The sequence below is a fragment of the Pollachius pollachius genome (genome assembly GCF_949987615.1).
Source record: "Pollachius pollachius genome assembly, chromosome: 2".
Taxonomy (NCBI): domain Eukaryota; kingdom Metazoa; phylum Chordata; class Actinopteri; order Gadiformes; family Gadidae; genus Pollachius; species Pollachius pollachius.
Genome location: NC_136935.1, coordinates 13,412,925 through 13,427,763, shown reverse-complemented (window position 1 = coordinate 13,427,763; position 14,839 = coordinate 13,412,925). Strand labels below are relative to the sequence as shown.

The window sequence follows — 14,839 nt, the reverse complement described above, 5'->3', positions numbered from 1 at the left end:
TCAGTAAGCAACATGGAGAATCCAACAATGCAATTAAAAGTTAATTGTCCCCATAGCCTTGACATTTCTTTTATATAAAATGGAACGTGGCGAATAAATTGCAGCAGGCCATTAAGATGTTCACAGTGACGCTGGAACTTTAGCTGTTCGTAATTACCACTCCATCCCCATAGGCCTTCATGCTTTTAAATATCTCAAAGGAAGGCGGTGTGTAAGTGGTGACACACACTAAAAGGCTAAGAAGGAAAACAGCAGCATTTTATATTCCCTATCGGTCCTCTGACAGTGAACCCTGCCCTCAAGTAACATTCACCAAGTATTCTAGGATTTCAAAAGAGCGGGAACAGTCAGAAAGATTTTGGGACCAAAATCCAAGTGCGATAATCTATCCGAAAGTCAATGATAATGTTGGTTTTGGATTTGGACGTGTTTAATTATTTGGATGGGTTAAATGATGATGTCCTTGGTAATAAAATTTGTAAAAGAGTTTGAAATAAGTGGTCATTTATATCTCGTATAATCTTCTCTTTTCTTATCCTCAGAGATTGATCACTAGCTCCCCTCTCAAAAAAGCGACTCATCAAAGACATCGTAGGTCCACTTTCTCCAGGGAACAGGCGTCTCAGAGTCCTGTTTTATGTCAATGTCAAATTAGAGGTGAACTCATGCCAGAGAAACCCATAATTGGTTTTAGGAAATGTAAGTGATTTACACGACACCCTTGTCGAAGCCCTGATTACTTCTGAAAACATGCTTAAGTGAAAGGATGTGGACATGCTTTTAAATATTTGCCACCCAAAGTATTTAATAAACTTGACCACTCTGGTTAGAGGGTTCTTTCCCATGGCCTGCGCTGCCCTTGGCGCGTCCGTGGCGGTGAGATCAGCACCAGAGAAGGGTGTAAAGAGGACGATCCGACCAATAAAAACATGACTAAATGAATTCAAGCGGACCGTGACCCTGCACTCAACAGACACTTGCACACTTTCCAGAAACGCCACACTAAGAGCCCGCTACGATAACGACCAAAGAAAGGAAAATAAAGGCAGATAGTGGGCCAAGTGTGTGGTGGACACACCCAGGGGTGGCAGCTCAACAAGCGGGGAAGAAGAAAGTGCTGACTGGGGAGGAAAAACACTGAAAGCCTTCCAGAGGTCCAGCGGGCCAGCGGCGCTGACGAACATCGGAGCTGACGAATATCAGGGCTACGGTCCCCGGGCGGACCACGTCATTACCATAGGAAATGTGCCACGGCCGCTTAGCTAATCTATTGGTGCTCACAGCAGGGGGGGGTGAAGATGATTGATGGCATTAAGGGGGTGCGGCTGGGACTGACCATTGCAAGCTCATCATCACAGTAGGGCTCCTCACAAGCTCTGGAGATATATTATATACTCTCTCGAACTCTCTAAGAATTCTCTCAAAGTACTCACAGTCCTATTAGGTATCCGTGCAAATGGTAGTCTCTTCCTGAAATGAATACAGAATATATTGTTAGATACACAGACTGATGTGATGATCCCAGACACTAAATCCACCATCTTCTTAGCAGTAGCAGCAGCAGCCAAAAGCAAGACACAATTATTACAAGCTGTAAAACAAGTGTAGGCTCCAGCCATCTGCCTTTAGTTTCGAAAACCCACTAGATCAATCTATTTATAGAGTCGTAATAATACATTATATATCTATGAACTTTCAACGTGGGGGCAGGATGGTGTAGCGGTTAAGGGGTCCCCAGCCTGTGTTTGATACCTCTTTGTACGCAGACTACCTCAGAGTATAGAGCAAGTTGCCCTTTTCACTACCTGCTCCTTAATGGCCTGTATCTGAATGCCCTGTAAGTCGTCTGGGATAAAAGCCTAAATAACTATTCAGTACATCTACATGGTTCCCGAAGCAGTACCAATGAGGGTTGACATTAGTAGCAGTCACACAACAGACATACGCTTTCTAAAGCAGCCCCAGCTGTGGCCCAGTCAGCTCGCCTTTAGAGCTGGTGTTTACAGCCCCAACTGTTGGCAGGATGTCAGCGCATAATCAGTGAGGGAGAGGAGCTGAAACACCCTGCTGTTCTGTCTTCTACACCCCCGCTATTAGGGTCAAATTAACATTAATAAACATATTGAGAGGGGAGTAGAGCTGTCGGTCATTATGTCGTTAGGGAACTTTAGAATTATAATTAAGAGTGAGGTGATGATGCGTGTCTGACGCCAAATACCTAGCATCACAAACGCCTGTGCACCCAGCATACTACATATGGCCCTGAAAGAGCAGAGAGGGCGACGGCAGACATATGCAATTGGTTACATTCTCTCTTTTTTTCAGTCTTCATTTTCTCCCTGTGCCCTCTGATCACGTATTTCATCCTTCTACGCTCAGTCTGCCATGAGCAAATCACTGCTCAGCACCAGAGAGAGAGAGAGAGAGAGAGAGAGAGACACACAGAAGGACAGACAGAGGGACAGACAGAGATGCAGTGAGAGAAAGAGACAGACAGAGAAAGAGGGAGAGAAAGAGGAATGGAGAGAGAGAGAAAAAGGGAGAGGAGAAGAGACACTTTGACCAACGTATTGTTAAAGGGGGAACATTCCCTCTGTTCTTCGTCTCTCCAAAGCGTCCACATTCTGAAGTTATGCTAAACTCTGCACTGTGGACGATATCGTGGATACGCTTGGCTGCTGCCGGCTCATTCAAGAGGCGTTGAATGGCAAACGAGGTGCTGTCAATCACACAGGGACATTAGAAGGCGTTGGAAATTGGATTTCCATCCGTTATAATGACATGTATGATAATAAGATAAAAATAATAAGATGCGCAAAAGTCAACATTCACAAAAGTCTGGGATAAAACTAATATTGAACGGGCAGTTGGAACTATGGAAAACAAATTAACTAATAGAGAAGAAAACTTTCTGAAGAACTGCAGTAAAAGTACAAAGTACAAATTACGGTTGGCATGTGGTGATGTTAAATATGTTTGGTTAAGTCACTCAAAGTGTATATTCAGACTTTTTTGGAAGGGTAGCCTTTAAAGAATTCCTCATCTTAATGACCTCTACAGTTCAACCAATCAGCGTGCTAGGAATTTATCGACATCATGCACCGATCTGCATCTAAATCTGTTCCCGTCTGTCACAGCTCAGAGGAACCGTTTGATATTCCCTCCGACACTGCACAAAGTGAACTTCATGGAAACTAATTACTTAGCTTCATCGCTCCACATATCACCATGGGACAGAGCATTAGAGACGTGCATCTTTGGTCATCGATAAATTCCTGTTTTTCCTATGAACGCTGTGGTAAATTACCTCCTAGCCGCGAGCAGAGAAGAATCAGAGGAGTGTTACACCAAGGTTGCATCAACCACTTGGCGGTCATGTCTTAGATCCAAAAGACCAAAACACGAAAATAAATAAATATTAGTTTCTGTTTTTTACTACAAAATATTATGGTTACGTAAAAAGAAAAAATGATTTATTTTTTTAAATAATTGGTATTTTAGCCTCATTGAATCTGTTGAGTATCGATATCATCAATCCCCAGAGCATGACACAAGTCAATATAACACACTAGTCAGTGTGATGGACGGGGGGAGGGACTTACAGATGTGAACGCCAGCAGCTCCTCCTCAGTCAGGTTGTGCACTGGGTTGCTCTTCTGGAAGTTGGTGCTGGGAGACAGGAGGACAGGATCAGTACACGGTGCGCACACACACACACACACACACACACACACACACACACACACACTTTAATTCTTCCATAACAACGTCAGAATTTGTTATTCCCAGGTTTATTGATGATTTATTGATGATTTATTGACGACTGATCGGTTTGATTCATGATCGTTGTGGCGACCATTAGAGGAAAGTATTCGTCATGATAGACAAGCCTGGAGCATTAATCTATATCACTAGTGGGGGAGCGGAGGGGGGGGTGCGGGAGATAGAGAGGGAGGGAGGGAGGGGTTTAGGGGGAGGGAGAGACTAATGAACGAGAGAGACAGAGGGAGAGAAGGAGAAACTGAAGAAATATGGCCAATTGATTTCCGCGAAGCCAGCTGATTGTGAAAGCAACACAGAGAAAAAAGAAACTAGAAAGAAACAAAAGAACCTCAATTCATTAAAGTATCAATCAATCACAAATCAATTAATCACGAAGGGAAAACAGTGCGGTCGCTATGAGGGGATGGGAGGATCTGGGCGTAGCCGATCATTTCCCATGAGGATACAGGACGCCAGTGTGGTTCTTTTACAAAAGCAACTGGCCCGGGGACCGCCTCCGGTTCTAACGCGTTCCGCACTAGCTCGGAATCAAATCCTCCGCCCCTGGCTCTGGGTCCAGAAGGCAGGGTCGGAGGGGTCGGATTCTGTTGAGATTAGGCCCAGTAATAACCGGTGTTCCTCTGCACATTCTGTTTGTTATCCTTCCACTGGAGGCCTGTATCTGCAGGCCCGGCGGAGCCTGCCAGGTGGACGCAACGCAAGGCTGTAGTAGAGCCGCGGCCCGCGAGCCAAGAACCTAACGTTCCCCGGTCCCTCCCCAGAGAACCCTCCACCAGTTAGTACTTTTTTTTAGAGAGAAAATACTAGTATGGTAACAGCAGATAAAACTAGATACACTGTTACACAAAATACTGCAGAGTATCGCAAAAACAGAAATCCAGACATTGTATTGATTTTGAAAAACAACATTGATTCTTTCAATGCGTTATCTGTGCCGTGGACGACGGCCACTGCAGTGTGGTAACGGTTACACATACATTTATTAACATGCTTGGTTACACCTAAATGTAAATAGACAAGAGACACTCCAGCCGTGGGGATGTCCCGGGGAGTAGAGATTATAGAGAGATACTAGTAGTAAGAGACAAAAACAACCAGGAACATTCTGTGGGATTTAACCAAAAAGATGCAGGAATCCCCCAACAGGAAGAGGTTTAAAAGGAGACAATCCCAAATATATGAGAGTTGCGCGAGAGGATAACTGAAACCAGTTGTTGATCAGTGGAAAGGTCCATGTATCGACTGCTTCTACACATCAGGTGTGTCTGTGTGTGTGTGTGTGTGTATATGTGTGTGTGTGTGTGTGTGTGTCTCTGTCTCTATGTGTGTGTGTGTGTGTGTCCCTGTGTGTGTGTGTGTGTGTGTGTGTGTGTGTGTGTGTGTGTGTGTGTGTGTGTTTCTGTGTGAGTGTGTGCGTTTCTGTGTGAGTGTGTGCGTGTCCACTAACGGATTCTTCCGTTCCTTCTAGCTCACATAAAGCAACTTATCTCTCATTGTCGCAGTTGGCTAACGGCTAACGGCCGTCGAATTAATCCTAACAAAAATAGACCAATCCCATAGTGTATAGCGTGTATGGAGTAATTGTTTAGTGCCCTCACACTAAAACACACCACACATTTAATAATATTTAGGGATGAATATATTTAGATGGAATACAGTGCTGGCAAGCCAGTTGAAATCTCAGGCTTAGCTTTGGTATCGACTATCCTGTATAGAAGCTAGGTAAACTGAAAACCAAAAGTAGTAGCATATCTTTTACTTTATCTTAGCGAATCGCCAATATTTGTACTGCCTATGGGTCACAGCAGGTACAACCTACACTTGACCACCTCGGCTTCCAACAACCATGGAATGAGGAAAATACTATCTTTAATGGGAAAAAATTAGTGCTGTCAAGCGATTAAAATATTTAATCGCGATTAATCGTAATAATGTCATAGTAAACTCGCGATTAATCGCACCTTTTTCTCTATTCTAAATATCCCTTGATTTCGTGCTGCAAGCTTTTTAGTGAGACCAGAGCGTTGAGAAGAGACCCGCAGTGAATTCAACCCGGTCCACTTGACATCGGGTAGGTGCATGACAGTGGTAGGCCTACCGTAAAACTTCAATAGCCCAGGCTTTTATTTGTTTACATCACTGAACTTTCGAACAAAACTCTTGCTCAGCAAAGATGGGAAATACTATAACATTTATTATTTAAACCAGTATGAATATTCCTAACCCTAGGCCTATACACATTACCAGGCTATCGAATAACGCCTACACACACACACACACACACACACACACACACACACACACACACACACACACACACACACACACGGTGGCGGAGTGGTAATCGGGGGAGTCGGGAGAATTCCCGGTGGGCCGTTAACGTTTCGGGGCTGTCGGACCGATTACTGCGGGATAACAATATTGCGTTTATAAAAGTTCCTTGCAGCGCCGTCCGGCAGCCTGAGCTGTGCGCCCGCAACTTTTAAGGAGTTTTTCATCCGCTCCGTATCCTTGCTTGCCCCAACAAGTTTGTGTGGCGTGCTTGTTGTTTTGATTCCGGTGTAGCTAGATCCGGTATGGTGTTGTAGTTTTTCTAACGTGACTAGTTATTGCTAGACAGCAGGTGAAAAAACTACAACGTTTGCCAAGCCAAAAGAGCGTTAATCGCGCAATAAAAAAATGAATTGCCATTAAAATTGGTTTGCGTTAACAACGCGTTAAACTGACAGCACTAGAAAAAATATAATTAAATTAAGACACACACGCTGTTGAGAGGTAGGCGGCAGCTGGTCAGAGGGAGCAACTGAAAATGCTACCCATGTGACAACGGGCCCTAACAAAAAGTGCCACCTGAATGAACACCCTACTAAACGGCGATGAATTCATTACAACGATTCCCTTGCTGCTGTTGCCTTTAAACGGATTAAGAGGAAGTAATCAGATTATAGCCGTAGTACATTGATAGGCTGTTTAAATGCCTGTAGTAATGGGTGGGGATGGAGCCCAGAGTACGTTTGTAAGAGACTGATTTTGGATTTTCCATTTAGCCTTTTGGAAAAGGCTAAATGGAGGCAACGTCTACTGCTTTTCATCGTCATGAGATATGGCAAGTTGACAGTGGCCTGAGTAGTACATGAGGGGCCCGGGTGTAATAGTTGTTATGGGCCCCCCTGACTACCCAATAAAATTACCTTAACAACCTTCTTTTCATGGCCACTGATTTCACAGAGAGTATGTGTGCTCTGCCAATACCATTTCCTTCTTATCTTGTTTTGACAACAACTAAAAAAGTCCAAATGATGCAACAGCAATGTGTGTAGAACTCCTTAAATAGATCCCAATCATTGATTAATGAAAACAGAATTTACCGTTGATTAAATTGCATGGGCTCGAAATTAAGACTTTTGTGAGCTTTTGGAAATAAGGATGTGATTAAAGAGGGAATAATATCTTCTGTCGCAGCTGCGGGTCTTTTATTGCGTTATATTTTTCATAAAAATGTACCCATAAGCTTTCTTGACAAAGAACATTAGTTAAGATGAGAAACATATATTTACCTGTTGATTAGACTAATATATCCATATACTGTTTGGAAACAAAACATTTGAACATCAAATTTAACCTTTTTAGCTTTACATCAATTCAATTATTTATGTAGACTGGGTAGCCGTGCCCATTCTTCTGGCAATTTGAGTTTGCCCTGCAGAAGGGTCTGGAAAAGAGCAATACATTTCTTTCTAGTTTCGATACGTTTTCGTGGAAGCCAATCACCAAGCTGGCCTTTCCCCCTCACGTGCTATTGGCTGGTTTAACACAATGACAACAGGGAAGCGACGGCAAGCAGCCAATTGCGTACAGAGTAATTTGAACTTGACCCATTGATCACGCCTCTTGTGCTGAAGAAAATGACAGCAGCTTCCCCAGACCAACTAACAAATCTACGATTGAGCTTGGTCTGGCAATAGCCAGGCTATTATTCATTATTTTAAATATGCAATCTGAATGGCAGGGTTTTTCGGGCGGTCAGATTGGCTGCGGTTTTCGAGCGAGGAGTAAGTGATGAGCAGTGTAATCAAAAGGCAGCTCAAGTTGTTCCACCCAGGGAAATACTCACTATTTCACAATATATATATATATATTATACAGACATGCACTAACCATATAAAGGGCACACAGGTTCCTCACTAAAGAAAGTCAAAGACGTGTTGCTCCATTATCCCAAATGATGCTTGAACGCCTTCTTGGCTCCCTGCTGTGAACTTGACCGGCGGTCCAATCAACACAGAGATAAGCATCGCGCACCAATCAGAGAGCAATTTATTCTCACACTGAGAATTACAAAATATGTCAAATTACTTTGTTATATTTTCTTTTTGTATATCTTTGCACATGATTAGTGAACGTCACTGTTTGCGTGATGACAGGAGATCCTCTCCGCACACACATTACATGTATGCCCACACACATCATCCTGGTCATCCGTCTTTGGTCTTACAATAAGTTTGGGACTTAGCCGTTTACAACTGTACAACGATAGCCATAGCCTGGCTATCTAGCTGGCTAATGTGATGACTTGCCTCACAGTGCCCAATTATAAAACTCCACTATCAATGATATCGAGAAGCTGTGTGTATATATCTTTGTATATGTGTGCACATAAGAAACAAACCTAAGTGAGTCTGTTTCATGATTTGCTGTGTAGCGTAGCCCCTGAAGGCTCCCCCACAGGTCAAGAAGAATCTTGCACCTTCACAAGAAGTCGGGATTGTCAACAAGCATCTCATATAGTTGCTTGTTGAGCCTGAGGTAATTATTTGTATTTATTAGGTTTCCCCCTTGAACGCGACAAGCTGTGTAAAATAATCCTCCTCTAATGAGGGGGGGGGGGGGGGGGGGCGCATGTGAGACAGCAGACTGTACAAACTCATCACAACGCAGCCAGAGATGGAAAGGATAAAAGTCACCCAAACAAAACATTAGAGGAAATGCTAATCTCAGATTCTGTTTGTCATCATGGGAATGGCAATGTAAACAAACAATAAACCCTCAACAACGTCTGAAATACACATCAAAACCTGAAGTAGATTCCACGCAAAATGTTAGATTGTTCACTAATAGAGAACGTTATTTGTGCTAAGACTCGCCAGAGACAGGCTACCATTACTCTTCTGATGATGTGCTTCATTCGTTCCTGAAGCAAAACACGAATTGAGATTAGTTGAACAAAACAAGGGTTGACAGGAGGGTTTTAATCAGTTTCACCCCAATACTTGTATGACGCTGAAACATAAACAAGAACCTGTTTTTACAAGATTGCCTAATGCAACATTAGTTTGCATAAGGCCCTACACAAACATTTAGAGTGCCCATAAACACACTGTTGAGCGTTAGCAAGATCTAAAGCCTTCCTATTTGATCTGGTCAAATCTATTATCGATTTAACATAGTCTAATTTGTTAAATATTGCGTATTCAACTGTCAGATATTAGTCAGCAAAATGTGAGTTTTACTCATCTGTTTCCAGTTTACCGTGCTGTATGAGAGAATTTTGCTTTTAGACAGCTCCCACATAATTTCTATCCAATCAGGCATCTGCTCTCTGATTGGTTAGGAAAACAATCTTGCCCGTCATATACCTATGCTCCATTCCAGGTGCCTGAATGAAACACTTCTTAATTGTAGATATATTTAAGGAGGAAGGGATTTTCCTTAGTGTTTATTTTCAAAACCTTGCCCTTTTCTGCCATCTCTTTTGAACTCTCAAATCTTGAATAAGACATCCTCTATCTATGGTTATTCTTTGACTAGAGTCGACTCAGATGGGTTGGGTGTACAGCCCTAAGCTGTTGCTTCCGCTCTTTCTCTGCAGCAATTTTTCTGTTGGAAACCCTGATCATGTTGACCTACAACCCCGATATATTGGATCATTATTCAACATACGACTCCGTGGCCCTCCTAATGGCTGCCAGAAGTGACGCTAATGATTCAGGTGTGATGGTGACCTTCTAGTCGGCCGGTACCCGAAGCAGAACACATCCAACACCAGTGTGAACACCACCACATGACCATATCACTGTTTCTTTTTCGACAGTTGGTGATTCCTTGGCAGGCTGCAGCCCGGTGAAACGATTACCTAAACTAGCCAGACCCCTGCGATCTGACACTTTTCTACAGATTTGACCAACAGCACATAAGCTTGTCGCAGAAGACAGTAATGAAAAGTTATAAAAATGAAGACATTTTTAAATAACAAAATGCAAAACTATAAAAAGGAGTTAAAGAGTTGTACTGCCATTCGCGTCAGCGGGACTATCACCACACATCTTTCGGGTGTTTTGTCTGTGAGTCGGTTGGTGAGTGCCTGGGTGTGGGTTGCCATGGAGAACTCACCAGAAGCCCAGGAGGACGGCCTGGTCCTCGGCAGAGAGGCTGGGGACCTGGTGGAGGCCTGGGTCGGCCAGGTTGATCTGGTTCAGCACTGTGTCGTCGCCCAGCTCCTGGTCCTGAACAGACAAAACCCAAAGCAATCAGGCGAGACCCTTCGTCCTGTGCTGGTCTTGGTAAAACTACTCCCTGCAGTAGCTAGGTCTAATATTCTCAAATAAAGATATGTGGGACTGCATATATAAAAAAAAAAATATATATATATATATATATATATAACACTTTAATCATCTGTGGCCTCCCATTGACCAATTCATACACACATTCATACACCAATTGTTGTCAATCATGCAATGAAATGGTGTCTTGACACCTCGAGAGTAGGTGGAGCTGGGGCTCGAACCAGCAACCTTCCATTTGAAAACCTTTGTTACCGCCCAGCTGTCAAACACTACATGGCATTCCCTCACCCTTTTCAACCAACCTTCCTGTCTGCATTCACTGTTCTGACCATGAATGTTACAATAGGCCCATTAAAAAGAAATACAAAAGAATGTCCTGTATGTTATGGGATACATACGATCTAAGCATCATGGACCTTGTGAAAGGTTCATGAAAGAAATACTTAACAGACATGGCCAACCAACCGCACATGCATGGAAATACAGTTACCCGAAAAGCATAACAAATACACATATATATATATTTAAATAGTGTTGGGGGAGTGGGAGAATAAATAGACAGGTTAGTTAAATAAATCTACAGTCGGATGATTTCTCATGTCAATAGGTTTATGTGGAATATGAAAAATAGAGCGCTTTGAGTTGCCTGCCAAATGGCTGTTGTACCAGAGTGTAAACCAGAGTATGCGGTGAAATGTGCATAGTATAATCGTTTTTCGTCGTTTCATATTTGATCTATGATTACGCAAGACTGAACTCTCCAGAATGCGCTTGAACTGAACTCAGTAATAAAAATGAAACCATGTGGCCTTGCTGAAGCAGATGTGATTGCTCTGTCACCTGGTGAAGGAGTTAGACTGCGTTTCTAGATAACCAACGTGTTAAATAGAAAAGGCACGGAAGCTTGTTGGCCTGCCTGCAGAGACACTACCCTGAACTACTTACAACACATTACTCCCCCTCCTTTTCAAACCACCTCTCCATCATCTCCACCTCCTCTGCCACAGTCTCCCTTTATCGTTTTACCTCAGACTTCACTCCTTAAACCAATGATCAAGAAATAAAACATGCCGTAGAATCAAGTTTTTTATTCTTTCAGGAATATCAAAGCCCAGGCATTCATTGGTATTCCAGCAGCAAAGTACCTTACTGATAGAAGTTCCACTTGGATGGAAATCTAGGTCATAATCGCCATTCAAAACAGATTGTTTCTTTCCTACCAAGGAGACCTGATTGACAGCCGGACATGTCTGCGGCTCAACAGCAAAGCTAGGAGATTCATAAGAACAAGACACGCAACCCAATGCCTTTGGTCCACGCATGCAAGAGACTTCCAAATAAGGCAATCCGTGGCCTGAATTAAATAATTCATGCCTCAAATAAGGCAGTCCACGCATTTCCCCGCAACTCGCAGGGCGGTTTGTGCAGACCTTTGGCAGAGCTACGGTCAGGCTTAATTTAAGTAGCAGCAACAAAACCAAAATATAACATGCAGGTGTTATTATATTACAACCAGTAATTAACTTAAATGTGCATCCGGTCGTTTCTCCGGGGCTCCTGCGTATCTGGGAAGGCGGCCACAAACAACACCGGCGCAGCATCGGCCCAAAATATTCCATAACTATTTTTGGCAGGCAAAAATACCTTAAGACATGTGTTTCACAGACAATACGTAATCCACTGAAAACGGCCAAGTCTGAGCAATATACAACCCCCAAGGCCGCCTTTACCCAGCCGATGAGTTCTGGCCCGGGGTTCCGTCTCTCGTGAATGCGGACCTTGACACTGGAGCGCCTCCCGTTACGCTCCGGTCCGGGCCTGAGAACACTTGGCTCCGTAGAGGCGGACGTGGTGCCCTGGCCCGACCGCCAGCGAGCCATCCAGGGTTGGCCAGGGGACAAGAAGATTCCTCCCGGTGATGGCCACCGTCTCGTCCCTTTGTGACGGCCGGGGACAGACCGCACCCAGGGAGCTCTGCTTAATGACCGTCTTGATTGAGCCCATTTCCTGCTCCTTCCTCTAGTAATGAGGGCATTAGTGGTCTGAGCCCCGAGATGGGGAGCGGGGCTGGAACCCCGCCACCGACAAGACGGAGCAAACCCTGGGCGGACGCCAGCGGTGTTTACACGAGGGGTTCGTGTAACACAGAGTAGAGGGGTGTGGGGGCGTATGGCACGTGGTCCAGTGGCTACCTTGTTCAGACGCTGACGGATGCTAAATCCCGAGCAAAGCACATCAGGGGGTGTTCAGAATTACTTTGTACGCCCCATGAGCATGGACGTGTTTCATTGTTACGTTATCTTTCTTGCCCACACTGCTGTGTCAACGCATGATTGATTTGCGTTTAGGTGTTAACTGACATGTACAGCAAGAGTACATCGATGGGAGGAATAAGAGCAACACTCTCAGGTGAGGGGACTAACAAGACGAGGGAGTGGCGTGTTCCCTAAACAATTGCTCTTGACACGAGACAGGTCGCAGTGTAGTCTGAATTACCATCTGCCTTCCATATAACCAGCAGACTGCAGGAAGCCCCCCGACGCTGCTACGCTCCTTTCAACACCATTACCGTAGAATTGTCCTCCCAGGGGTAGGAAAAGAAGAAGACGAATAAAACCACACTCGGAATTGCCGTCATCAGAGTGGTGTGAGCTCATCTCTGTAAAGTGTGTTTGATTACTCAGCAGTTGTACAAATAGACCCGCACCACCGCTGGCAAACACTGTGGACCGGGGATCTAAAGGTCAGGAGACCAGGAGACTCTGGACCTGGGCCAGTGAAGGTCTCCTAGAGGAAGGGATGCACCGGGAGGGATGGACAGTGACTCCCACTCAGCGGTGCGCAGACCCCCAGTGGGTACCTGACCATGTTCCAGATGGTCCTTTTCTACTTTAGGTTAAAGATCCCCTTTTGGTGCATACATTTCAGAGCACGGGTGGCCGCAATGGAGAAAGGAAATCAGTAAAAAATAAAAAACAGTGTTTTGTTTGACTGAAAATACAGAAACAGTATTGCATTTTATAGGTCAAACATTGTATTGTGCGTCTGTGTACCGTATATTACATGTCTATATGCATATTGTGTAGCGCCTTGTGCATCAGTTCTAGACCATGCATCTAAATTCATGGTGAAGAGAGCAGCCAACAGGACCTTTCCTCTCCTCCAAAAACACCATGACAACATGGGTGATGGTGGGCTTCCTAACGGAGACCCCTGCTCTGGGAGTTGGAGCCTGTGTGAGGGCTGGGCTCTGTGCCGTTGTGGTGTGTTGCTGAGCGGTCGAAGATGGGATGTCTGGGGAAAGCAGGGGGACGGTTTGATCAGGACCCCTACCCGGAGGGGAGCCCATCCATGAAGACTCTATGAACAGCTAGTGTGTGTGTGTGCACGGGTGCTTTTCCACATACACAACACTACCAGTTATCACCTCGTCTTCCAGTGTTTCCTTCCATGGTAAAAAGTAAATAACCATTCGTTTTGCCTCAGCTTGACCTTTTGAGCAGGGCGTTGTTTGTTTCTTGTTTGTTAATAGAAAAAGTGCTTTATAGTCTTCGGGAGCCAAGCAACCAATCTCTATTAGCTCTTTAGCCAAAAGCCTTCAAGATGCTGTCCGAGGTTTCCAAACGCATTAGTGGTGCTTCATGCGTTTCGCCAGGCCTCACCAACATACCCAGGCAACAAAGTCTGCTGTAATTCCAGAGCCTCGTACGACCAGAAGGGGCAAGGCAGACGAGGATGATTAGTATCCAAAAGAACATTCCAACACATTTAAGGTAATGATGATGACGATGATGATTACAATGGTGGTGATGATGATGACGACGACGCTGGTGGCGATGAAGATTAAGATGATGACAGCAATGACGATGGTGCAGAGGGGAACGCTCCCCTCTGCTGAACATGTTTGGTATTGCGAATTAAATACCCCCATAGGTGGGGATCAAGTGATGCCTTCAAGCCAAGACCTTTACATTTAGCCCCCCATCATCGCTGGCCCCTTTTCAGGACAGCTACCAAACAATTTGTAGAGGACTGGAAGTGTTGGTAGGATTGAAAGTTGGATCTTTGATTTGGAGGCGTGTCCCAAGTGAATTGAATTCTACAGGGATTGAAAATCCTTGGCTTACTTCCACTTGAAGTGTGAACTTCTAGTGTTAAATAGTTTGTGTAGACCGGGGATGTGTTGCGATCCATCCGTGTGCTTGACCCTAACAGGGTGGCGTTTCTCCTTCTGGTCCTTGAGCCTTTACGGTGGCAAATCTTTTCATCCACAGCTGGGATAACATATCCAGAAATGAGAGTGCTGGCTGAGTCCCATTAAGATCTGAGAATCAGTCCTAAAGGCACTACTACTACTACGGCTGCTAGGCACGAAGCCGGTCAAGACCTAATGATGCACAACGTTATGAGAAATAAAATAATATGATACAATAAAATATGTAATAGAAATTCAGAGTGTTATATTTAGCTTGAAATGAATTCTAAAAATG

At 44.3% G+C, this 14,839-nt stretch overlaps 1 protein-coding gene across 2 annotated transcripts in view; it reads right to left on the bottom strand.

Moving 5' to 3' along the window:
- Positions 1 to 14,839, bottom strand: part of ttc27 (tetratricopeptide repeat domain 27) — a 62,072-nt gene that overhangs the window by 32,282 nt on the left and 14,951 nt on the right. For both annotated transcript variants that reach the window (XM_079731073.1, XM_079731074.1), the window contains exons 8-9: positions 10,174 to 10,286; positions 3,603 to 3,669 (exon numbers count right to left, since the gene is read on the bottom strand). In XM_079731073.1, the coding sequence (XP_079587199.1) occupies positions 3,603 to 3,669; positions 10,174 to 10,286 (180 nt within the window). The remainder of the gene's footprint in view (positions 1 to 3,602; positions 3,670 to 10,173; positions 10,287 to 14,839) is intronic.